The sequence below is a fragment of the Canis aureus genome, chromosome 7 (assembly GCF_053574225.1).
Source record: "Canis aureus isolate CA01 chromosome 7, VMU_Caureus_v.1.0, whole genome shotgun sequence".
NCBI lineage: Eukaryota > Metazoa > Chordata > Mammalia > Carnivora > Canidae > Canis > Canis aureus.
This window is the reverse complement of record NC_135617.1, coordinates 35,685,151-35,711,915: the sequence shown is the minus strand read 5'-3', so window position 1 is coordinate 35,711,915 and position 26,765 is coordinate 35,685,151. Positions and strand designations below refer to the sequence as shown.

General features: G+C 40.6%; 1 protein-coding gene, 1 long non-coding RNA gene and 1 other non-coding gene across 3 annotated transcripts; 1 reads left to right on the top strand and 2 right to left on the bottom strand.

Annotated features, from left to right (window-relative positions):
* Positions 1 to 257: 257 nt before the first annotated feature.
* Positions 258 to 420, bottom strand: LOC144317978 (U1 spliceosomal RNA). Its single transcript, XR_013383841.1, has one exon. It is a non-coding gene; the product is annotated as a U1 spliceosomal RNA (small nuclear RNA).
* An 11,760-nt stretch (positions 421 to 12,180) lies between these two features.
* Positions 12,181 to 17,391, bottom strand: COX7A2 (cytochrome c oxidase subunit 7A2). The gene is made up of 4 exons (XM_077903347.1): positions 17,233 to 17,391; positions 15,921 to 16,010; positions 13,379 to 13,463; positions 12,181 to 12,361 (listed from the first exon to the last, which is right to left on the bottom strand). Exons 1-4 carry the CDS (start codon positions 17,248 to 17,250, stop codon positions 12,303 to 12,305), a joined length of 252 nt encoding a protein of 83 aa, XP_077759473.1. The 5' UTR covers positions 17,251 to 17,391; the 3' UTR covers positions 12,181 to 12,302.
* On the top strand, positions 17,083 to 18,224 carry LOC144317250 (uncharacterized). Its single transcript, XR_013383191.1, has 2 exons — positions 17,083 to 17,411; positions 17,505 to 18,224. It is a non-coding gene; the product is annotated as an uncharacterized LOC144317250 (long non-coding RNA).
* Positions 18,225 to 26,765: the final 8,541 nt, after the last annotated feature.

Sequence of the window (26,765 nt, the reverse complement as noted above, 5' to 3'; positions counted from 1 at the left end):
ACGCTAGAAAAAAAAAACAAAAAAAGAAAAGAAAGAAAAAAAAGAAACCCTTCCCCATAAAACAAAATATGCGGCGCGGGGATACAGTGAGCGTGGGTTACACGCATGCACATAAACACAAGCACGCACACGTAAAGAAAAACTTAAAAAAGTAGAAAAGGAAAGCCGCTAAATGGACCAAAAAACACCCAAGCCTACCCTAGGGACCCGATCGTAAGCCCTAGAATCGAGAAGTCTTCCTTTGGCCACCGCGTTGCCAGGGGAGAGCGCGAACGCAGTCCCCACTACCACAAATTATGCAGTCGAGTTTCCCACATTTGGGGAAATCGCAGGGGTCAGCGCATCCGGAGTGCAATGGACAAGCCTCGCCCTGGGAAAACCACCTTCGTGATCATGGTGTTTCCCCTGCCAGGTAAGTATGAGTTGCAGGGCCCGCTGCGACCTGCACCCTAGCGCGCGCCTCGCTCCTTACACACGGTCACTTCCTGCCCGCCGCCCCCGCACGCCGGCTCCCCGCGCCGCCCCGGCCGCGACCTCGCCCACCCGCAACACGCCCTGGGGCGCCTTTCTCTGGCCCCACGCGGGACGATTGGGCTCGGGCCGTGGGGACCCGGCAGCCTCTGCGCGCCTGCTCATCTACATACGCCACGCCCCCGGGACGTTACCTCCACCCCCACCCCAGGTCCGTCCCCGGCTCTGGGAACCGGCGGTACCAGGCCAGGGCGGAGACTGGATGCCTGGAGGGCTGGATGGAGGGGTGGGGGGCGAGGACTTGGGACTTGGACGGGGGCCTAGAAGCCGGGTCTCCGACCTCTGAGCGGTTTAGGGCCTCACTGGAGGGTGGGTGGGGCCGGGGTTTGATCCCCCGTGTCCCTGAGCAAAAAGGAAGTTTCAGTGTGTTTTGTTTTAGCCGGCTCATCCTCACTGGACAGGTTATTATGACATTTCGCCGTCCTGAAAGTGTGTCCCGTAGGATTAATGAGGTTGAACCTTGCATAAAATTTAGTTTTTCAGAGAACAGTTTTCCCCTAATCAGGTATTGTGTCTTTTTTTTTTTTTTTTTTCCAAGATTTTATTTATTTGACAGACAGCAAGCACATTGAGGAGAGGGCTAGGGGGAGAGGGAGAAGCAGGCCCCCCACTAAGCAGGGAGCCTGATGTGGGCCTGTATCCAGGAGTCCGGAATCATGACCCCAGCCCAAGGCAGACACTTAACCCACTGAGCCACCCAGGTGCCCCTATTGTGTCTTTCCTGACCCCACTAGTAAATTTTCTAGCTGTCTCTACAGAAGCCTGTATTCAAGGTCAATTAATATGGTTCTCTAGCCTCCTACCTATATTCCTAATGCAAGGTAACCAACCCAAGATCTCATCCAGTTTATACCCGCTCTTGGAGCATGCCCAGAGCCCCTTCTCCTTGTCCTAAGGTAACTTGATGTGAGGGGCTGAATTTTGCTTTTATCTGGTGTTAAGTCTCCACTCAAAGTGAACATGAGAAGTATGTTACATATACACTTGAGCCACACACATGCTCCATCTTTCCTCATGAATAGTCCCTGTTTCTCTGCTTTTTTCTTTTTTTTTTTTTTCTGCTTTTTTCATCAGTATGTATGTATGCAGCCTCTATGAGTATAAGAAACTTGTTTTCTCCTCCAGATTTGTGACTTGCTCTCCAGTCTCCTCCTCTGCCTCTCAAATAAGCCCTTTCCTTGCTGCTTACCTGTCTCAGTGATTGGCTCTGTGTGCATCAGGCAGACAGACTTGGGTTCAGTTATACCCCCGCCTTAAGCACTTAAGTACTAAGATTTCCCCAACCAATTTAACAAGGATCATTTTTTCATGGCATCTTCCTGAGTAAGCCTGTCATAAACTACTTCAACATACATGAATAAGGGGGTCCCTACTTGGCTTAGTCGGTTAAGTGTCTGCCTTCGGCTCAGGTCTCAATCTCAGGGTACTGGACGTCCGCTTGTCTCTTTCCCTCTCTTTCTGCCCCTCCCTTCTCCCCCCTCCCCATGCTTGTACCCTCCTTCTCTCAAATAAATAAAATTAAACAAACAAACAGGGACACCTGGGTGGCTCAGTGGTTGAGTGTCTGCCTTCACACTCAGGGTGTGATCCTGGGTCCTGGGATGGAGTCCCACATGGGGCTCCCTGTGGGAAGCCTGCTTCTGCCTCTGCCTGTGTCTCTGCCTCTCTCTCTCTCTCTCTCTCTGTCTCTCATGAATAAATAAATAAAATCTTAAAAAAATACACAAGTAAGCCTAGTAAAACCTAAAGGAGGAGTGCCTATGTGGCTCAGTCAGTTAAGCTGACTCTTGATTTTGGCTCAGGTCATGATCTCAGTGTGGTGGACTCTAGTGCCAAGTTTGATGTGCCCTGGGTATGAAGCTTACTTGAGATTCTGTCTACCTTTCCCTCCGCCCCTCCCTACTTCTCTAAAAAAAAAAAAAAAAACCCTAAAACACCCTAAAAGAAAAAAAAAAAAGTCAAGATTCTAACCTTGAAAACAGAAAACCAGGGCAAAGTGCAAACTTTGTTCACTTAGCAAATTATGCAGTGGTCAAGTACATAATACTGGTAAAACAAAGTATTTTTAGATACTTGAAAAAATATAAGTATACTATTATGTTTTATAGTCGATTCACAATATCTAAAACATTGGGTTTAGTCTGTTCAACTCTTTTTTTTTTTTTTTTTCTGTTAGTAGGCTCCACACCCAGGATGGAGCCTCATACTAGGCCTGAACTCAGGACTCTGAGATCAGTACCTGAGCTGAGATCAACAGTTGGAAGCCTAAGTAACAGAGGTGCCCCGCTCTCATTTTGCTTTTAGAAAGTGAGCCAAACACAATTTTCTTTAGACTGTAAACTGAGAACTTTTATATCTCTGCTGCTCTGTCCATTGAGAGGTGGAGTCTATTCCTTCCCTTGGAATCAGGATCTAGTGACTAGCTTGACTGGTAGAATGAGGCAGATGTAATGTTCAGGGAATTCTGAGGCTAGGTCAGAAGAAGCTTTACAGCTTCCATCTGGATCTCTGGGAACCCTGTCTGGGAGACTTGAGATACCACGTAAGAAGGCTAATTACTTTGAGGCTGCCATGTTGTGCGGAAGCCCAAGGCTTTGAGGGTAAAGATGCATAGAAAGAGTGCTGCTAGTTCCCAGCTGTTTCAATCTCAAACTGGGGCCCCAGACACCAGGGAGCAGAGTAATGCCTGCCAAAATTGCATATTTGTGATCAAAATAGAGGACTCTTTTTGTTTCATGGCTCCCAAGTTTTGGGGTGGTGTTTTTGTGCAGCAATAGAAAATGGAATGGGGAGACAGAAACAAGCAAACAAGTAATATGAAGTGGAAGAAAAAAGTGGGTTAAGGAATGGAGAGAAGGGGTTGGGGTTGGGGGGGCTTAAAGTTTTTGAGAAGGGAGGCAAGGTAACCTCTCTACTACATAGTCCTGCTTTTCTTTGCTTGCTCATCATCAGCACACAAAACTCCCCAACAGCCACCCCAAAATGGCAGTCTAATTTGGCAATTCCCTGAGTTTATTTGTCCTGTTATAAGTCCTAGGACCACAGCCAACTCCTTAGAACCTCTAATTCTTGGTTTTAAGTTTGTGAGAATCAGTAAATAATGACCCAGCTTTTGTGGAGCAGAATGAACTTGCTATTAGGGGCATATCCCAGAGGAGGGCCATGAGTCCCAGAAAAGAGAAAATGGATTCCCCAACAGATATCTCCTTGACATCACTGTGACTCAGGGAGAGTGCACTACTTCTCAAAAAAGTTGGGTGGAACAATTGAAAACCAGAAAAATCCATGGCATGTGGGTGGTACATTATCCCATAAGAGTTCAAAACAGAGAAATATCCCATGCCGAAGGAGAATCTGAAAAGGCACTGAAAAAGAAAAGGTGCAGAGTTGGGGATCCCTGGGTGGCGCAGCGGTTTGGCGCCTGCCTTTGGCCCAGGGCGCGATCCTGGAGACCCGGGATCGAGTCCCACATCGGGCTCCCGGTGCATGGGGCCTGCTTCTCCCTCTGCCTGTGTCTCTGCCTCTTTCTCTCTCTCTCTGTGACTATCATAAATAAATAAAAATCAAAAATAAAAATAAAAAAAAAGAAAAGGTGCAGAGTGACTTCTCATTGCTGCAGCGTCTCGTGGCTGAGAGATACCCTAAAAGGTCATTCTGTCTGGTTATTGACTCATCTATTGCTTGCAAATGGATCTTGAAGGATAGGTAGGGTTTGGATAATGGAATTAAAAGTAGGAGAGGGTGCTCCAGGGAACAGCATAAACAGAAGCATGATGGAAGGCATGACACATATTCTTTTTTTTTTTTTTCTTCTGGAACATATTCTTGAATCAGGAAATTTGGTTGGGTATGTGTAGGCATATCAGTTTGGCATGATGTATTGAAGCATTGTGGAAGGCCAAGAAATACTGGAAGATAAGGTGAACAGATGAGCAGATCAAGGTGAACTATTAGAACTTTTTAGGTAGGAAATTGTCCAGACTGGAAAGGGTTACTCTGGCAGTAGAGAGTGGCATAAAGGGAGCCAAAGGAAACAAGGCTGTCAAGTAGGAGCCTGTATCCCCAGTAGTTGAGGTGAAAGGTGGGGGAGATGGGTGTGCATGAAAGAGGCACTACTAACTGATCCATAGGATTGGGAATTGAGGGCTCCTGGAGGGACAGAGGAAGGGGTCAACCAAGATTCAAGCCTATAGTAGTTATAAGGATGGAGGAAGTGACATGAGCAGAAATCAAGAGTCAACATACCTATTGGCTGAGATATAGAAATGGGGTGGAAGACGCTGACTTGGGTTTGGGCTGTACTGATTTGAACTGCCAGTGGCGCAGCAGTGGAGACTATCTGCCTGGGCAATTGGAAGCCCATTATAGCCCCCAAGGAGAGGGCAAGGACCGGGTTAAACAGGTGGTTATCTGAATGGGATCAGGAAGAGAGACAGGAGCTTGCGAACAGGCCAGTACCGAAACAGGGCAGCAAACAGTGTCACAATCAAAAGGCCTCATCTCAAGTTATCATCTACCTCACCTCAAGCATTGGGCGGAGGTGGACAAAGGCCAGTCAAAAGCTGGGACTGAGAGGAGGCCAAGAAAAGGTCATTAGGAATTAAGTGGTGACAGCCTAGCAACTCTTCAGTAGACAGTCAGGCTGGAGTCAGATCGGGGAGTGAGTAGTGGTGACGGTGAGGCAGCAGGCGGTGAAAAGAAGGTAGAAGGTCTTGAGGCTTGACCGTTGGAGGGACGTCAGGTGCTAGAGTCTGGGGACCTACTGGCCCAGACTGCTGGCTGCAGGTCCCCTCAGCATCTAGATTTCTGCTTCTTCACGTCACAACGTGAGACCCCGCACATAGAGCGCTCCTCTCCAAGACTGCTACTTAGGAGGCTGCTGATTACTATTTTCGGTAATTAGGCAGCTGTTTCCCGGTAAGCAGAAGCCACGCACCAGCGCCCCAAGACGCTAGGAACCTCCCCCCCCCACTGGGATGGAGGGAGGGAGGGAGGGAGGGAGGAAGGACGTGGTCTGATAAAACTCCTTCTCTATTCATAATCCAGTCACTCTGATGACCTCTATGACCAACGCCTGCACGCGGCCTCCAACACTTCCCAACTGTGTTGCTGCAGGGGGCCTAATGGTCTGCCTGCTTCTATCCTGGGTCCCCCAAGGCCTATTTCAACACCACAGTCAAGCTAATCCCCTTAAAAACATGTAGATCTGTCTTCTGGAAAACAAAACAAAGCAAACCGCAATGGCTTCCCATTTCCCTCAGAGTAAAAGCCAAAGTCCTTACACCAGCCCCAAGTCCTTACACAGTGTCATCCCTCCTTCCTTACCTCTCTGACTTCCTCTTCACTCTTCAGTGCTAACTGCTATTGCTTTTCCGTTCCTTGAACACGCCTGGCACTTAAGGCATTTGCTCTAGACTGTTCCCTCTTCCTATGCTTTTCCCCCATATATCTGAGTGACTAACTCCCTCATCTTCTAGTCTTTACTTAATATGACCTTCCCAGAAATGCCTGGGTGGCTCGGTGGTTGAGACCTTTGGCTCAGGTCATGATCCTGGCGTCCTGGGATCAGTCCCACAATCGGCTCACCGCAGGGAGCCTACTTCTCCCTCTGCCTATGTCTCTGCCTCTCTCTGTGTCTCTTGTGAATAAATAAAATCTTTTTTTAAAAAATGACCTTCCCATTGAAGTTGATCCTCACATCTTATTTACTACTGCAACCAATCACTCCCCCTCATGCCAGCTCTCCCTGTTGGCCTTTTTCCCATAGACCTTACTACCTTCTAACATATTTTACAATTTATTGTTACATTTTATTAGTCATCTTCTCTGCCACCTCTCACTATAATGTTAATTCTGTTCACCCAGGATTCCCAGGCACATACCATAGTGACTGGCGCATAGGAGGCACTCAGTATCTGTTGACTTGAATTATTAGTCTTGATGTATATATAGAAGAAGGGTCCTGGGTTACAAGTGGATTACAAGATGTTGCTCTCCACCAGGATGCATCCAGCACCCAAGAGGAGGGAGCTAAAGCTAGATGCCCGTGGAATTGTCAGCTTTGGGGAACTTAGGCAAAAACGATCTCAAAGAGCAGCAAGAGGTTTCTGCAAACCCTGAACTAAACTGCCTATAACAGCATCATAATTCTTGTTCCTATCATTCTTGTATTCTCCATATTCCTGTACATTTGTGTTCCCTCGGGAAATCTTTTTGAAACATTCCCGTTCCCAATAAGAGACCAGTGATGACCATCATTCTTTAATCATCTAAGTACTGTTTGGAGTAAACGGTAGAGTTGTGGTTCCATTAGGTGATCCAATAGGCAGGAAAGTCAGGAAACCCTGCCTTGGTCGGTTCCCTGCCGAGAAACCTACCTGAAGTAATTTAAGCAAAAATGGGAAAGTTCAAAAATGGAATGCAGCGGAGCCTAAGAACAGGCTTGGATATGGTTGTGGGCATCAGAAATTAGAACTAGGAACCGAGCTGCTTCCAGCTCTTCTCCTTCGGCGTTGACTTTACCTTTTCAAACAACAGATTGGAAGCGGCGACCCCATGAGTCGGAGCCGGCGCGGGAGCAGGAGTCGGGCGGGAGCAGGCCTGGCGCCGCCGGCCGCAGTGGACCACAAGCCTCCGCCGCGGGAGCCGCCGCGCGCCTACAGCCTGGAGGCGGGCCTGGGCCACTTGGCGGGCGGGGCCCCGCCGCTACAGGGACACAGGGACACCCTCCCACCTCCCCAGGGTGTGCAACAGCCACCGCCCACGTATCACCAGGTGCCCTGCCAGTTCCATTGTTGTCGTTGGAGGCTGCCCGGTCTGCAGTCAGGCTTGGCAGGACTCCTTCACCTCCCCGGGCATCTTCGGGGCCATCATCTGGTTCCTACTGGGGTTCATCTGCTGTTTTGCCTTGAGGAGCGAAGATGCCCCAACTGTGTAGGCAAACGTTACTCAAAGAGAACAACACACCTGGTTTTCCTACGTCCAGCTATCTTTTTCTTTTCTTTTTAAGATTTATTTTATTCATGAGAGAAACAGAGAGAGAGAAATGTAAATGTTGTATAGCATAGCTTTCTTTGAATTTTCAGGACTGTTGTAAAGTGAGGTGGGAGAGATTTGGTGTGTGTGAGCTGAGATTTTGGGGGCTCAGGGGTCACAGAGCGTGGAGACGCAGCAGCACTGCTCCCAGGGTTAATGACAACACAGTAAAGCATTGCTTTTACTTTTTGCAGTCTTCACTTTGAGAATGGTGAGAAATAATGTTTTGAAAAACATTATTCATACCACTGTAAAAAAAAAAAAAAAAAAAAACCAAAATACCAGGGAACTGTTAGTTGCCAACTCAATACTGTTTCCCCTACTTATTATATAGAATTCCAATTGCATTTGGCAATCTGTAAAGCTGAGACATTTCCTGGCCTCTCTGAAACCAGGCATGATCATGGGACAAAGCTCTAGCCAAAGACCTCTAAGCTGAGGTCTTTGGAGTTTCTAAAGCTCTTTTTAAAGAGCTCACCTATTAGTGTGCTCTTTCACCAACCCTTCTTCTAACAGCGCAACAAAGAAAATGGGCTGGAGCTGCAGCAGTCATCTCACAGGAATGAAAACCACATCCTAAGGAGAACTGAAAGACAGAAGCACCTACCCTGCAGAGCAAATCATGAGCCTGCCCTACCAGCCCTGACCGGCTCATAGTCCCTGCTGTGTCAAGTTGAAGGGATAGGAAATGAAGACATAGCTCCTTTTCCCAGAGAGCTAACAATAGAAGCAGCTAACTTTTATTGCACACTTGGTATGTATTAGAAATCATTCTTAGTGCTTTCCATGCATTAGGATAAAAACATGCGCATGGAGTATTATTCCATTTACACGGAGGAGGATACATGTTTAGCAAGGTTAGCTACCCACAGTAATCCAAGGCTTGAAGCTGGGCCTTCTATCATTTGTATGATTAACTACAATGCTATACTGGTTCCCAGTCTTATCGGTTATAATTCAAATTTGAATTCAAATTCAAAGGGATGAAACTCTTGATGAAGAGAACATAGGGAGCAAAGGGGAGAATGTCAGTTTCCAGCAGAATTTTGGGCACTTATCAGCAGCGTCAAAAATGAGGATGAATGCGCCAAGAAGCAGAGCAATATGGTGGTTGATTAGAATGCTGAGCTGGGATCTCGGCATTAAGTGGAAGAAACAGATGTTAAATAGGTAGGTAGATTATGAATTATAGCAATCAATGTGAAACTGAGTAATGGAACTGGAGACTATACTCATTACTCTTCCAATAAGCTTAACTGTCCAGGGGAGATGGAAGTCTGTAGAGGATTCATATTTGCATATGTTGCTATTAATAGTGTATTGAAGCTATCCCAGTCAACACTTAATCAAACAACAGAAGTATACTGGAAAGACCAGATAAAACTGGATTTGAAACCTTGTCCTGTCACTTATTTGTAGCTTTGTGTAAATTGCATGCCTTCTTTGAGCTTGTTCCTTCATCTGTAGTTTACATACAACAGCTACAGACTACAAGTGTAATTTTGAGCATAGTACTAATTATAACATTTCCACTTAGATATATCTCCTATTTATATTAATGGGATAACACATCATCACAGAATTCCTTCTATTTAGTAACAAATACTAATCTCCAAGAGATCATATTGCATGATAAAGATAAAGATTTGAATGCAGGTTTTGTTTTCTGACCACCACATTTTCAACACTTTTTATGGACTCTGTTCTATGGACTTTTGGTTAGTCTTTGAAATGTATCAGTAATTATAACAGCTTTCTCACTAAATGCTAAGTATAGGAGATATTTTCACAGGACTGGTCCAGCAACCCTTACTCTGGGATCTTGCCCCTTGACCCCTCCCTCTCTCCACCCTTGGTTGCAGTAGACTTTTAAAGGGCAAATACTTAAACTCAGTATTTATTTTTAAAAATTTTCAAGTATCTTGCTGAGTGAAGTAAGTCAGTCGGAGAAGGACAAACATTTTATGTTCTCATTCATGTGGGGAATATAAATAATAGTGAAAGGGAATATAAGGGAAGGGAGAAGAAATGTGTGGGAAATATCAGAAAGGGAGACAGAATGTAAAGACTGCTAACTCTGGGAAACGAACTAGGGGTGGTAGAAGGGGAGGAGGGCGGGGGGTGGGAGTGAATGGGTGACGGGCACTGGGGGTTATTCTGTATGTTGGTAAATTGAACACCAATAAATAAAATAATAAAATAAAATAAAATAAAATAAAATAAAATAAAATAAAATAAATAAAATAAATAAAATAAAATAAAATAAAATAAAATAAATAAATAAAATAAAATAAAATAAAATAAAATAAAATAAAATAAAATAAAATAAAATAAAAGACACAGGGAGAGGATGGCCATCTACAAGTCAAGGAGAGAGGCTTGGAATAGAACCTTGCCTCATAGCCCTCCAGAGAAGCCAAACCTACAGGCACCATGATCAAACATCTAGACTCCAGAACTGTGAGAAAGTCATTTCTCTGTATTAGCCATCCAGCTTGTGGTAGCTTTTTAGGGCAGCCCTAGCAAACTAAACCAGACCTTCATGGGCTCAGGAGGTTCTGACAGGAAGAGAAAATGAAAGTGTTTCTGGATGGAAGTCAGTGTATTCAGTTCATGACTTCTGGACAGAAATGAAAATTAGGACCAAGAGAGAAATATTCATTCAAAAAGTGGAAATTCAAGAAAAAAAAATGGGCAGAACAAGTGTCAGTATGCCAAGGCTGTTGGGCAGGCCTCTTTCCAACCCTCCTGTGGGGTGTCTCTGAACCCTCAACAAGCAGCTGCCATTATTTGGGCACAGCTAACTAGAAAATTTCAGCAATCTCCATAAAATTAAGGCTAAGAAAAGCTGCTTCTTGACACTTATCTGCCTTCTTAAATAAGAGTCATTAGGACCCAAATAGATTAGCTTTGAACAATGGTAAGGTATTTTTTAATGGGTTTTTCTTTTTCTCCTTGAGTAAAAAGAATGACTGGGTTTTTCAAAAAAATAAAAAATAAAAAAAAATAAAGTATAAAAAAAAATTTTTCAAGTATCTTAAGGATTTAATCTTTTACTTTACCCAATCTTACCATGATACCCTAGCATAAACAGAACATTTCACATGGAAAAATGTTTAAAAAATTGTCAGAAATAGTAAAGCACCTCTCACAATATTGAGATGAAGGTTATCAGAGGTATCAGGTTTTTTTTTTTTTTTTTTTTTTTACTACACAAGTCTCTTTCACATCATGTCATAAAAGCATTTCAAATCACATTTAGGAAAGCTAAATTCTTTGTAAAATGTTGACATATATAGCTTTTTTTCAAAATATAACCAGCAATTGTTTTTTTAGCTCTAAATCACCAAATTGAACCAAATTCCAGCCCAACTTAAGAACTTTCTCAGCATTTAGAAATGTCTGATACTTTACTCCCTTCCAAAGCAGTGTTCTTGGCTGCTATTAGTAGGAAGATTCAGAAGTTGGGCAGATTCCTGCATTTGGTGGCAGGTTAGATAATGTAGCTACCAAGATCCTTTCCCATCTTTGAGATTCAAGGCTGAGACATCTTTTATTAGGTACCTTTTGTGATAGATTTATACTAGAAGTCTCAGTGTTTCAACATGAAGACTATTGGCTTTTTCTTTTTTTTTTTTTTTTTACTATTGGCTTTTTCTAAGTTTATTAATCTGACAGAGAGCAAGCACAAGCAGGGATAGTGGCAGAGGGAGAAGCAGGCTCCCAACCAAAATGGGAGCTGGATGTGGGGCTCAACCCCAGGACTCTGGGATCATGACCTGAGCTGAAGGCAGACACAACTGACTGAGCCACCCAGGCGCCCTGAGAGAAAGAATCATAAGCAGCCTCCATGTCCAGCGCAGAACCCCATGCAGGGCTCAATCTCACAAACCTGAGATCGTGACCTGAGCCGAAATCAAAAGTCAGACACATAACCAACTAAGCCACCCAGGCACCCACAGAAAGTTTATAAACCTCGACTCATCGATTTCCCTTAGAACAAATTCACCTAGACTCTAAATTTCAGTGTTACAAATGTACACCTAACAGAGGAGATGACTAATAAGTTTGACTCCTTAAATTCCTGCAGAAGATAGTTTTCAGAAATGAACGAAGTATTTTAAGGAAAGTTACCCTTTATGTTATAGATTAAAGTAATAGAAACCCATTGTTAGTGTGAAAGAACGAGTCCTAAATTATTTTATAGCTTCTCTACTAAAGCCTAATCCTAAACTGTGAAATACATCCAATATTTAAACATATGCTAACACAACTGAGAAAGGGGAAAAAAAGAAACTTGAACCCCTGGAGCCAAAAATGACCTGCTTCCACTAACCTCAGGTTCTAGCATATCCCAGGATATAGCACAACAGGGAGGGGAAGGAGTCAAAGAAATATGCTTTCAAGTGTCACATCATTTAAGACTGAAGACCATCCACTGTATAATTCTGATCTGCTCTATTAATTTATTTACAAAATAAAATTTCACAAATATCACAATGGTATTTTATACAACCCTAATGACAAAAGAACCATTTTTTTGCTCCCTACCTAAGATTTACAAGGCTGATCAAAAACTGAAATTATTAGTATAAAATGATAAAATGAGACAAATCATGGTAAAGACTGCTTTATTGGTGGCAGTTAGTATTAAGTCAATAAATATTGAATTTATCGATTACTGGTCCATAGAGAGCTGAATGAAACAACCAACTGCCTGCTGAGATGAATTGAAGTTAATCCTGCTTCTTGGGAAAAGAAGCCACAGCTAGCTGATACATGGCATATGCTGTTCCTGAAAAATAAAAAGAAACAAAAAAAAAAACTTGTAAGAAATTCCGCTATTTATACGTATAAAACTTGTAAGAGAAGGGAGAAGCAAGTCTGGCATTAAGATTACTTTTATGTGAACATAAAAAAGCATTTTGACAGGTGCTGGCAAAATTTAAAATAAATATAGTTTTTAAACACATTTAATCTAGTTTTACTATCAGTTAACTTCTACAGAAAGTGTTAGATATAGCACAATAATGTAGTTGTCAACTTAATAAGATGTAAGAAATTTTTAAATAAAATTAAAAATATATATAAAGGTTATTTCCATACCAACCTAAAACTGCATGTGAAATGCTAAGAATGATTCAAATACTGAAAAAGAGGTCAAGAAATGCAAGCACTCCCTTAAGTATATCATCAATGTAAAACCAAGGAACAGTGATACATTTAAATTATCAAATTTAATGTAATAGCTAATTAAGTGAAAATTTACTAAAACTCATTACCAGAATACCTAGGAAACAGTCATACCAATCAACACAAATTTAGATCTTATGAGAGCCCAAAGGTCACTAGTTAGTTGTCTTCATCCATAAATGCCCCTTCACTGTATACAATCCAAACCAAAAAGGCACTTTGGCATGAGCAGGAGGACTTTGTAATCAGGATTCAAACTGCAGCTTTTCCACATAGAGGCAATATTATCTTTAATTAACATAATTTCTTCATCTTTAAAATAAGGACACATACAGACTTAATAAAAGGGTTACAGAAATCCCTTTATGTAACATTCTCATCAATAGGACAAGCACACAGTAATCACTCAAATATTAAATATTGTTTCTCTTCCTCCCCCAGAGAGCAATCATTAAAATTCTTAACTCTGTTCCTAGTATACCAATTTATGATATTCCATTGCTAATACTGAACAATGGACCTGCCCAATTCACAGAAAAAATATCAAAGCACTCTGGGTACAGTAATGAGTGTTGTTCTATGCAGGTTGTGTATAAGTGAAGCACTCCAAATATCCTACCACCAACTGTAAGCATCATAGTGGCTCTATACAGGAGGGCATCAGCTACTCCACCCTTTAGATGCACTGGAATTCCATTATCCTCCTAGATTAAAAAAATAATAATAATTAATACAAGTGTGATTTGTTTTCAACTAAGTTCAAAAGGCTAATCCACTTATATAAAATTAAGTGCTTCCTTAAACTCCTGGAATTAAAATATTGTAAACACCAAAATTTAAAGACTACAATTTTCCTGATTCTGTCTCTACTTCCACTGAAGTATTAAAATAAGAACTCCTAGAAGTCAATATTCTTTCTCTTAAAATTTAATGAGATCCAATACAGATATTCTTTCCAAGGAATATACAAATGTTAAAGCTGTGAAAATACACTGATGGAGCTCATCTCATCAACTAAATTATTAAAAAGATCAGTAATCATCACACTTTAGATCTAATCATAAGAAAGATTAATTTTTTTCCTTAAAGAAAAAAGGGAGAAGGGGTTTTGTTTGTAACCTTAAATTATAACTTTAACCTTTAGCCCAGCACGTGGCATATGGTATTTAATACATTTGTTAAATGTAAGTATTTCATTTTTACATGTCATACAAACAGCCCCTGACTTAACGGTGGTTCAACTTACGATTTCTCAACTTTACAATGGTGTGAAAGCAATATACATTCAGTAAAAACTGTCCTTTAAATTTTGAATTTCACCTTTTCCCAGGCTAGCAATATGCAGCACAAAGCTCTCTCACGATGCTGGGCAGTGGCAGACAACCACAACTCTCCATCAGCCACACAATCATGAAGTTAAATAACCAATGAATTACCACCATTCTGTATCCATAAAACCATTGTTTTTCACTTTCAGTACAATAGTCAAGAATTATGTAAGATATTCAGCATTATAAAATAGGCTTTGTGTAAGATGATTTTGCCCAACTGTAAGTTAATGTATGTGTCCTGAGCATATATAAGGTAGGCTAAGCTACATTTAATAGGCTAAGTATATTAAATGAATCTTCAACTTAACAGGTTTTCAACTTATGATGGGTTATTGTTTATGACACAATGATACAACTCAATCGTAAGTCAAGGAAGATCTGTCTTTTTAATCACTTAAAATTTTATTTGGGAAAAACCAGAGATCACCCCAGGAAAATTTAAAAAATCACTAAAAATCGAACTACTTATAAAGGTCAACTACTTTATCCCACCATCCTTTCTTATGTGAAAACCAGTATTAACAGTGTAGTACATATCTATAAATACTTTAAAGATTTATTTATTTATTTTAGAGACCGCAAGCACAGCAGGAGGGTAGGGTAAGAGGGAGAGGGAGAGAATCCCAAGCAGACTCCCTGCTGAGCACAGAGCCCTGAGGTCTGACACTAGCTCACTACCCAGGGATCATGACCTGAGCTAAAATCAGTAGTGAGATGCTCAACCCACTGAGCCACCCAGGCATCCCAATACCTGTAGATATTTTTAATGCCTACATTATCTTAACTTCTAATTTATACACACACCTGTTTAATATACAAAATGAGACCCTTATGACATATAAGGGTCTGCTATATATTGTTTTTCACTTAATGCTATCTTAAAAACCATGGTTAGTCCCTTTAACCCCAACTTGTTCCTTTTAATGGCCACACAGCATTCCACTGTGCGAAAATATTCTAAGTGAATTAGCCAGTCTCCTAATAATGGGTATTTAGGTTGTTGGGGGGCTTTTTGTATTAAAATCCTATAATGAGGGATCCCTGGGTGGCGCAGCAGTTTAGCACCTGCCTTTGGCCCAGGGTTTGATCCTGGAGTCCTGGATCGAGTCCCACATCAGGCTCCCTGCATGGAGCCTGCTTCTCCCGCTGCCTGTGTCTCTGCCTCTCTCTCTGTATGTCTCTCATGAATAAGTAAATAAAATCTTAAAAAAATAAATAAATAAAATAAAATCCTATAATGAATGACCTCTTTGTTTTTTTAATATTCTTACGCTACTATTTCTGCAGAAAAGACTTTTTTTTTCCCCAGAAAAGACTTTTTAAAAGATATCTTTATTTTAGAGAGGGAGAGAGCGTGCTCCCCTCTATATAATTTTCATTTGTCAATCATACCTCCAAACTGGAAAAATATATTTTCTTCTAATATGTTTTACAGGAGAAGCATTTATACTCTTCCAATACCAATTTACTGTATCCTTTCCCCACTGATACGGAATAGCACCTTTAACATATATTAAATTTCTGCATATATAATTTTTCTTTTTTCTGGGCCCTTTCTCTGGTCTGGTCTATTTATCTATTCTTGTGCAACTACCTCAAAGAGTGCCAACCCAAAGTAACTTCTCCAAAGTATCTTTGACTATACCCTTCCGCTTCCCCAAGGTCCTCTTGTATATAGCAAATGCACAATTAGCTATCAATAGTTTCTTATTCTTTTGCTAATATAGCAGGATCAGTAACAATCAAACATCTCCAAATGTACTTCTTATCTCCACCTTTTGGTAATTACTATTATTACAATTCATAATTGCCTATGAAATATTTCAGTACCTGAAATAGCTTTTGTTTCTCTGGAACTTTATTTTCAAACTGCCTGCGTGAAGCAGTACTTATGGTCCTCTGGGCAATCTGGCGAAGAGCCTGAAATGAAAAATCCATATATATTAGGCAGTTTTAGGTTTTAATAAAGAAACCTTCAAAACCAACCACTTTCAATCTTTAATATTACAAAAGAGAGAAATTGACAGTTAAAACATATCCGGTTTGTCAGTTAAGAGTCCTAAACCAGCAGCAGGTTTTCCAATTGGTTGTCCATCCTCTACTCCTTATATTAAAATTCTGCAGTATCCAAAGACCACATTCAAGTAGCAATTCGTGCAGATGCTGAGCAAAAAAAACAAACCCTCATCTGTACCTGAATTGAATGAGTAGCATTATATAATCCTTGAGTAAAACACTGGCATACATATATTACAAAAATAATTACAAAATACACTAAGTTCAAATATTTTCATTTAATACTCTACCAAATTATCAAAAATCTATTAATTGATACCAAAATAAAATAGCATGACTCCTACTTAGTTAAAATGCTTTCTTTATTAGTTTTCCTTAAAAAAAAAAAAAGAATCTTTAGTAGGGCATAATTCTTTTTTATCTATCCAATTGAATTAAATAATGAAACAAATATGCACTCAATATTCCAAAATAAATGATACACTGAGAACCTAAGTAAAACCTTACTGAATAATCACAAAAGAGAACGGTTAGTTACAGTTACATTTTCCTTCTCTTTTTCGAAATTTTGAGAAAGTATTTCACACGCTCAAAGCCGGTGGAGGGGTGAAGGACACTGCAGAACGGCCTGACTGAAGTAACGCTGCACTTCTGCCACGAGTGCTCCTAAAGTCCCATCCAAAAGTGAATGACTTGCTTTTTAAACCGCGTTCTGATGCTCACAAAGCTCAGAAACGTTGAAACTTCTCTCAAATCTTTCTGCCTTAAACTTCCGTGTATCAGAAACCTCCCATTTGAACCTTAGTTTTACTCCTAGCAGACAGAGCTACCGACTTCATCAATGACCGAGAGGTTTAGGGGTGGCCACTGAGAACCCAAGGCTGTCTAACCCACTTCCGGGCACCTTCCCGGCCCCTCCATTCCATCTACCCAGCCTAGCCTGGGGCGGAAGGAACAGATGGAAGGGAGAGTAACGTCTGGCCAACAGGAGACACGGATCAAGGTGACTTGGGAAGTCGCCTTCTTCCCCTTCTTCTCTCCCAGGAGAAGCTGCTCACTCAAGGCTCTCGGGCCTCCGCTCTCCATCCTCCCGCTCCATATTAACGCAAGCCGAGAAGCTCCTCACCAGCAGATTCCGCAGCATCTTGGCTCAGTTACTACCCACCAACTGCAACAACTGACCACCAAGAACGAAAGTCCCCGCACCGGAACCGGAAATACCTCTGGCCCTCGCGCCAGCGTCAGGGGACAGAAACATTTCCGGGCGGAGGAGGGGCTTGAGCTTCTAACCATAGAGAGCGCAAGGTAAGCGAGAGCGGCCTTACAGCCGTGGCCGCTCTAGGAGACTGGGCGCTTCTGTCCCTTCATCTCGTTCCTAACCTGGCCGATGCCTTTCAGGTGGCTGGTCCCTGAAGCTGAGGCCGGGAGAAGCAAACGACTTGTGAGACCAGAGAGGCGAGGAATGACGTGTTATATGTACTTTTTTAGTTAGCTTGGATGAAATTAACGCGAGACCAAGCTATCGTAGAAAATTAGTGTATTTGGAACGAGGAGGCGTTTTTACAACTTAGCCAACTTTGAGCCATTGTTTAGACGTTGGTTGGCCTAAGTTGTGAAGCTGCGTGACATACAGAACAAAAAGGATGACTCCTCTTACGCGATGCAGTTTTGTTCCGCGGATGAGACTGAGGGCGTTATTGTTCCTTGTGCTGAGAATGTGCTGCAGGCCGCGGCGCTCGGATACCAGTTTTTATCTTCTGGTGCCTTTGGATGCTGCAGAACTCCCCATGCAAGAAACTCTACCACGGTGTCCGGCAATTGTGGAAGCTCTTCGCTCGTTCCTCCGTGTCTGGGAAAGTGCTGAAAAGAGGGGGGGGAAATGCAACTGTGGGGCAAGAAATGGGATGGCAAACCTGGACTCTGAATTAAGTCTTACTGGCTGAGGCTCAGCGGGGCCCTTTCCATGACTGGAGTGGCTAGGCAGAGCCAATTATTGTACAGGTGGCCTGTCAGGGTATCTTTTATCAGGCTTGCCTAAATGTTACGTTCTCTCTCTATTCTCTGTGCCCACCAAGTGTGTATAAATTATAGACATAAAACTATTTACCCCATACTAAATCTTGTCACCTTTTCATGAAGTCTTCTAATCCACTGAGATTTCAAATAGAAAGTGGATGATAAGATATATGGGTTCAGCATAGGTGAAATGTGTAGGTAAAAACTAGTAAAGTCAAAATTACTATTCTTGCTGATAGTTTGGGTTAGATCCACCAAGTTATCTGTCCCCAGTTCAGGTTCTCTTCCTCGCCAAGGTTTATAAACAGCCAATTCATCTCTTCCCTAGATAAGGACTGAATGGATCTAGCTTATTCCCCTCTCTGTATTACACACTGTGATCAAATCCTTGAGACAGTTACCAGGTACTGACAGCTGAAGCCTACAAATTTTTAAAAATTAGATAGTCTAAAATATGAACTTGTTAAAGTAGTATGTGCTGTCTTACATTTTCTCCATCTAGACTAGATTGTAAACTGAAGAACAGAGATTATTATTATTTTTTTTACCGATCCCCTAGTACTGCTTAACGGGTTAAAGGTTAGCCAGCAGATGAATTAATGATATATACTGGATAATAAATCTATATACTGAATGAAGGACACTCACTGTTCTGTCCAAAAAGAACCAAAGATTTACATAAAATAGATCCTTAGATGCAGATCCTTATTTGCATGTCACTTAGTACAATTTCCCTCTTTACTAGATCATTCCATCAGCCTATAAGCTTATTCCCATATTAAACAAACAAGCATTTAAGTTACCATCCCATTTCTCTTCAAAATAAAACACAGATCTCTTTATACTTGTATTCTCTTCCTCTCCTAATCTTTTAAATCCCATTTTGGGCCGGCTTTTAGTGTTTTTCCTAGGATCCCTAATGGCTTTTACATTGTTAAACTGTCAATATCAATTTTCATCTTTTCCATCTATCAGCAACATTTAACATAACTGATCACTCCTTCACAATATACTTTAACTTGGAAATAAGCCATAAATACCATACGGTATAACATACAACATATATGTAAAGTTTCAAACGGTCTTAACGGGCTTCCTCTATACTCTAGTCTTTTGATGGTTCTTTCTATTTCAGCAATGTTTTTGGTTTCCTGAAACCTCATCCTCTTAATCTCTAAATCTCAGAGTACCACCCCCCCCTTTTTTTTAAACATTCATCCCTCTTGTGATTTCATCCAATGTCATGAAATACCATTTATGTGCCGGCACTCTCCAGCACATAAACTTTCTCTTTAACCCCAGACATCTCTACTTAGATGTCTGACAGGCATCTCAAAATTATGACCAAAACTGAATTCTACTCTCCACTCTTTATTTCCAAGGTTTCTCCTCTGCAATTTCCTTCATTTCAAGCCTCAAACTCTGTTTTGCATCATACCATATAAACTAACCCATTAGAAAAATCTGTTGAATACATACACCTTGAAAATATAATCTGACTCTGACCACTTCTCATTACTGCTACCACCACTGTAGGCCAACCCACCATCTCTTGCTTCCATGACTGCAAAAGCCCTTTTAACTGGCTTCCCTACTTGTACTTTTACACTCAAGTCTATTTTCACATAGCAATGACCCTTTTAAAGATTTAAGTTAGATAATGACTGTTTACAACTGTTTTCTTCACTGCTATAGTTGCAGCATCCGGAACAGTAACTGGTACATAGAAAATGCTCAGCAACTAAGTGGTTAAGTGAATAGCATGTAGCATGAAAGAACTTACTGAGAATAAAAACTCAAAAAACTTTGCTATTCATTGTACTACTTTCAAACATTTTTCAGCCTTGGGATTCCTCACTTATTGTTTCCTTGCTCTTGTTTTGTAAATTGTGATTACCCTGACAGAAAAATATACCTGGAATTTGCCTGGGTGCCTATCAAACTTTATTGGATCTTCTCAATCACACTTGAAATTTGTTTCTAGATCTGTAAATTCATCCTCTGTAGCAAAGTAGTTATTTTCAAAAAATTCCTTTCCAAAACATGTTTGAGGTTCTTTTGTAATAGTGGAAAATTATTATTAGATTACTAGAAATAATTAGAAAGTATTTCATTCAGAGAGTTTTTGAACATTATAACTGGACTGGCAGTATGCTATTTAGATATATGCAAAATGTGTGGTAGGTAATGGTTAATTTAAGCCTTGCAACATAAGTTTGTGTGAAAATACTAAGTAAAAATACTTCACAATTAGGGATGCAAAGTTACCAAATCAGTTATTCAATCTTTCCTTTTAAAAAAACAAACAAGATTACAATCCTCACTTTGATCCTGCCTATAGCATCTATAAATAAAAAGAGGAAAGCCAGAATAGAGTTTTGTGTGATTGGGATATGTGTTTTAATTCTGGAACCATGCTTAATCCACTTCCAGTTTTACAAAAACAATATAGTAAACAGCCTCATGTGAAGTTTAATACACAAAAACTACTAGAGAAAAGATAGCACTTCAATATAGTTTCTTTTTTAAAAAAAGATTTATTTATTTGTTCATGATAGACATAGAGAGAGAGAGAGAGAGACAGAGACAGAGACAGAGACACAGGCAGAGGGAGAAGTGAGCAGGCTCCATGCCGGGTGCCCGACGCGGGACTCAACCCCGGGACTCAACCCTGGGACTCCAGGATCGCGCCCTGGGCCAAAGGCAGGCGCTAAACCGCTGAGCCACCCAGGGATCTCCCTTCAATATAGTTTCTTATTTTGAGTATTACAGTTTGGAATCAAGGAACATTTGGTTATCTCTAAACTGCTCTATTATTAAATAATTTATCAACTGCAAGCCTCAGTCTTTTCCTCATTAAAGTGAAGGAATGGCTTTGGATTAATAATCTTTATCTCTAGCTCTAAAATCCTTGTGGGTGAAAAATAATATATAAAGTATATGAGTGAAAACAAAAACAAAAAATATATGAATTCACCCCTTGTTGAACAATAATTTATTGACTACCTAATATGAATCTAACATTTTATAATATATTAAAAAAAAACTTTTAAAATCCCTGACCTGTCAAATTAGGAAGGTAATAAACACATACTAGTAAATTATAATGTGGCCATGAATTAATATCAGGTAACTGGTTTAGTAAAACTTGCTCATGGAAAATACAAGGAAGAGGGATCCCTGGGTGGCGCAGCGGTTTGGTGCCTGCCTTTGGCCCAGGGCCAAAATTCGATCCCACGTCGGGCTCCCGGTGCATGGAGCCTGCTTCTCCCTCTGCCTATGTCTCTGCCTCTCTCTCTCTCTCTCTCTCTCTGTGACTATCATAAATAAATAAAAAAAAAAATTAAAAAAAAAAAAGAAAATACAAGGAAGATAGCTGTCATTAGGAAGGTTTTCAAAAGACTAAATCAGTAGAGTCTGGCAGAATTAGAATAAACGAAGTAGTGAGTTTTAGCAGGGTCCAAGAGAATAAATGGAATAAAGATTAAAAGGCATTCTCGATTTAAAGCAAGAACATGACTAACATGGACCTAGAATCAAGCACGATCTACTGCAGGAACTTTAAAACAGATACCTAGGTGTAGTGAAAAGAGAAAAAATATTGTAATTAGCAACTTGAAGTTAGATTCTGAATCTGTCACTTAATAGTGATTATGACTAAAGGCAAGTTTGTTTTTTTTTTAAAGATTTTATTTATTTATTCATAGAGACACAGAGAGAGAGGCAGAGGGAGAAGCAGGCTCCATGCAGAGAGCCTGACGTGGGACTCGATCAAGGGTCTCCAGGATCATGCCCTGGGCTGCAGGCGGTGCTAAACCGCTGCGCCACCAGGGCTGCCCTAAAGGCAAGTTTCATAATCTATACTTCAGCTCATCTGTAAAATGGAGATAAAAGTATCCAACATCTTTGGGTGGCTGTGAAGATTAAATGATATAATTCAATAAATGTTAATTTTTAAAAGATTTTATTTATTTAAGAAAGAGAGAGCACACATGTTCAGGGGCGGGGAGGGGTACAAGCAGATTCCATGCTGAGTGCGGAACCCCCGCAGAGATCATGATCTAAGCCTAAATCAAGAGTCCACAACTTAACCTACTGAGCCACCCAGGTGCCCCTATAAATGTCAACTTTTATTATGGAAGAACAAGTTGGATAAAGAGAAACAGATCAACAAAATCCAGGCAGATGTGAATGAGGGCCATTTAAAAATTTATGGAGTCAACGGTCCAAATAAGATCTACTTCAAGATCATTCTGGTAGCAGTGAAAGGCTTGACTGAACATAAATCACAAAGGTCTGAAAAGTCCATTAGAAGGCTCTAATAATAATACAAGGAAGAAAGAAAAACCTGATGGTTAGCAACAGAGATATATATACAGGAATGTAGACAGGGAGATGGGTCAGAGAGCCAACTATAAGGAATTGCCTTCAAAAATCAAAGTATAGTGATTTTATTGGATTGGGAAGCTGAAGAAGATATCGAGGTTTCTGACTTAACTGATAAGGTGTTTGATCATACCATTCACTATATCAAGGAACATAAGAGAAACCCAGGTTAGTATGAGATAATTCTTGTTTTGGCCTTCTTAAGCTTGAGAAATCCAAAGACAATCCAAGAAAAGATCTATACTGAACAATCTAGAGCTCAGAAGAGATGTCAAGACACAAGAAAAGATAAATCAATGTAAAGATGGTAGTAGAAGTGATTAGAACTTTATGATTGCTCAGTGAGCATATGTAAAGTGAGAAAAGGGCCTGGAACATAACCTTAAAGAGTTCTCAATATTTTATGTGGTGAGCATAACCAAGGAATATAAAAGGGAGACAAAGAACAGATAAGTAAGAAGAAAATCAGAAGAATTATTTAAAAAGCCATATGAGTGCTAAGAATGAAAAGGGAAGGAAGATGCCTAACAGAGCAAAGCGTTCAAGGGTGAGTTTACTTCTTATGACAAAAAGGAGTGGGAATTGTCATTTTTCTATACTTTCTGCTAAATGTCTGTCATCTATCACCTCCCTTATGCCTCAGAACAAAAATCTGTCAAGTGGGTATTAAAACTCCCACGTTACTACCAGGAAATGGTAAATGATTTAGGAGATAAAATAATGTGAAGGTAGTTTATATAATATAAAAGCCAGGTCAGCCTGCTCCTAAATCCCATACTCTACCTACTGCCCTACTGCCATCTTTAAGACACAGATGATAGAAAACAGTACAGTGGAATTGTGAGGTGAAATCCTAGCTAAAGCTAAAGATGACAATAAAATGTTATTTTTTTAAGATTTTATTTATTCATGAGACACACACACACACACACACACACACACACACACACACACACACAGGCAGAGGGAGAAGCAAGCTCCATGCAGGGAGCCCGACGCGGGACACGATCCCAGGTCTCCAGGATCACGCCCCGGGCTGCAGGCGGCGCTAAACCGCTGCGCCACCCGGGCTGCCCAAATAGAAGTTATTCTTTTACAAGATTTGTTGTGAAAAGGAAAGACGACACATTCCAGGGATTACTTTAGACTACTAATTCAACTGCAATTTAATAGGTATTTTTTTAATAGGTATTTTTAAAGCTATTTTTTCTGTATTTCTGGTTCTTGAAACAAAGTGGCATACAAATCTTGACAGTGAAAAGTTGTACGGTGAATTCAATCTTCTTCAACATTACCCTGGATAAAAAAGTTTGGTCACACACCAACAGAAGAGCTCCCATTAATATCACGGACAGCACGTTTCTTTAAAAATGTTATAAAAGGACGAAAAGGGGGCAGCCTGGGTGGCTCAGCGGTTTAGCGCCGCCTTCAGCCCATGGTGTGATCCTGGAGACCCAGGATCGAGTCCCACATCAGGCACCCTGCATGGAGCCTGCTTCTCCCTCTGCCTGTGTCTCTGCCTCTCTCTCTCACTGTCTCTCATAAATCAATTATTAAAAAAAAAAAAAAAAAGGACAGAAAGGGAATGCCTGGGTGGCTGAGCGGATGAGCGTCTGCCCTTGGCTCAGGGTGTGATCCTGGGGTTCCGGGATCGAGTCACACTTGGGGCTTCCTGCATGGAGCCTGCTTCTCCCTCTGCCTGTGTCTCTGCCTCTCTCTCTCTTTGTGTCTCTCATTAATAAATCAATAAAATCTAAAGAAATGGTTTTTTTAGAAAAATTTTTTTAAAAAGCACAAAAAGTTACTTTAAGGCATTTTTTTTGGTTTAAAAAAGTGAATTGGCCCCAAGTTTATCTATTCTCCCTCTCACCTCAGTAAAATGAAAAAGGAATTGAAAAAGTAGGAGGTACTGATAGGCATCATTACCTTAGATGAATCTCAAAGGCATGTTCAATGAAAGAAGTCAGTTTCAAAAGGTTACATATGGTATAATTCCATTTATGACATTCTAGAAGATGAACTATGGGTTTGGAAAAGAAATCAGCAGTTGACAGGGAGTTTGGGTAGGGGAAATGAGTACAAAGGAATGGGACAAGGGAGTTTTGGGGGCTGGTGGTACTGTTCTGCATCCTATGATGATTCCATGAATCTATACATAAGTTAAATGCACAGAAATATACACTACAAGAAAAAAAGTAAAACTTACTGCATGATCATCGGAAACAATTTTTTAAAGACAGGAGCCCAAAAGGATAGAGTTGAGTGGAAAAAAAAACCCAAAAGTGATTTCAGCAGATTTCTAGAGAACAGCAAATGGGACATGTCCTGTCTGAGCAAGACTGAGGAAGCTGCAACCCAAAGACGCTAAAAGGGGGACACCAGTGAGAAGCATGCTAATTGGTCCATAGCCCCTGAGAAGTTCAGACTTGGATGTTATAGTTACAATAAGCCTGAAAATGACTAATTGGAAATTATATACAACAGAATGATCATCAGATCCTACGACTTCTGCCCTACCCTTCTCATCCAAAAACAATCTCTCACACCTCCCTCATTGTCTCCCACAGGTAGGAGATAATTTTTATCTGGAGAAAGTAATGGAAGACAACCAGGTAGAAGGGATATGCAGAGGAACAGGTATATGGGAATATGTATAAAGTGGAAAATAGAAGGTGAGGTGGAGGACAAGGCAGAAGCAGAGTTAAAAGGCAGGAAAAAACTAGACCCTCCTTGGACTCCTTCATACTGCAAAGACCAAAGAATTCCCTAGAGAAACTGAACAGCCCCAAAGAAAAGGTCTCCAGCCAAATGACTGGCTCCCTGACAATCATTCTCTAATGCAGCACCTCTCAAAACTTGGTCCACCTACAATTGCTGACCGACCAACTCTTACTTGTCTAAGCTTTTTCATCATGAACAAATAATTTGCCAAGTGGCATTTCTGAGTAGCACTGTGTTACTAAAGCCTATCAGTTGTCAAGCACTGGCCAAAGAGCTTTCAATTAGTCTTTTGGGGACCATTCATATATGACAGATTGTCAAGACTACCCAGAAATAGAAAGTCACTTACATGAGCAAAACAAAAAACAACTAAAAATTAAAATAACAGCAACAAAAATCAATGCTGAGTAGGAAAGAAAAGCATATATACCCTCAGAAAAATATTTCACCTGTGAACTGAGATAAATGTATTTCAGAAATAGAATAGAAATAAAGGAAGTCCTAGAAATTAAAATACTTTTTAAATATACAAAAAATCCTACAGAAGATAATGTTGGAAGATCAAAATGAAGAAATCTTCTAAAAAGCACAAAGACAATAGTGTCTAAACAACTAAAAATTAAGTCCAATATCTGATTAAGAATCAGATTTCTCAAAAGCAACAATGAAACCTAGAAGAGGGTGGAGCAATTGCTTCAAAACCCAGAGGGAAAATTATTTTAAACTTAACATTGTATATGTAGTCAAACTATTAATGAAATGTGAGAATGGAATAAAGGCCTTTTAGACATGTAAGGACTCAGAAGATTTGCCTCTCATATACCACCTCTTGGAAAGCTTTAGGTACTTTAGGGACTGCTCCAGTAAACTAGAGAATAAACCAGAAAACAGATCCAACATAGAAAGGTTACAGGAGGAGGTCATGGATAATGGCTGCGTAACTGGCCAAGAAAACAACCAGAATAGATTGGCATGGAAGGACAGATAGAGAATAGACCTCCCTAATAAAAACAGGGAATCAGATTATCTGATATTTAGGGACAAAAACCCTTCAAGACTATTGATGAGAACATGATGGACTGGACAGAAAAACTGGAGAAAGTTTAAGTTTCCAGAAAGTTATGTGTGAAAAATGAGGCAATTATTAATTCTAGGAAAAATAAAATGATGCAAAATGTAATCATGGTGCATTACTTTGCTCTACAGTCATAACTAAACAATAGCTACTGTATTTACTAAATATAACTATAATAATGGAGAAGAGAAGTTGGTGTGTTAAAAAACTAAATCCTCAGGTAAACATTATCAAGAAGATGATAATTCCTAAAACTGGGGAACCTCGGTGGCTCAGTGGTTAAGCGTCTGCCTTCAGTTCAGGTCATGATCTCAGGGTCTTGGTATCAAGCCCTGAATCTGTCTCTCTGCTCATCAAGGAGCCTGCTTCTCCCTCTCCCCACCACTCCTCCTGCTTGTACTCTCTATCAAATAAATAAATAAAATCTTTTAAAAATACCTAAAACTTAAATCAAGCAATAG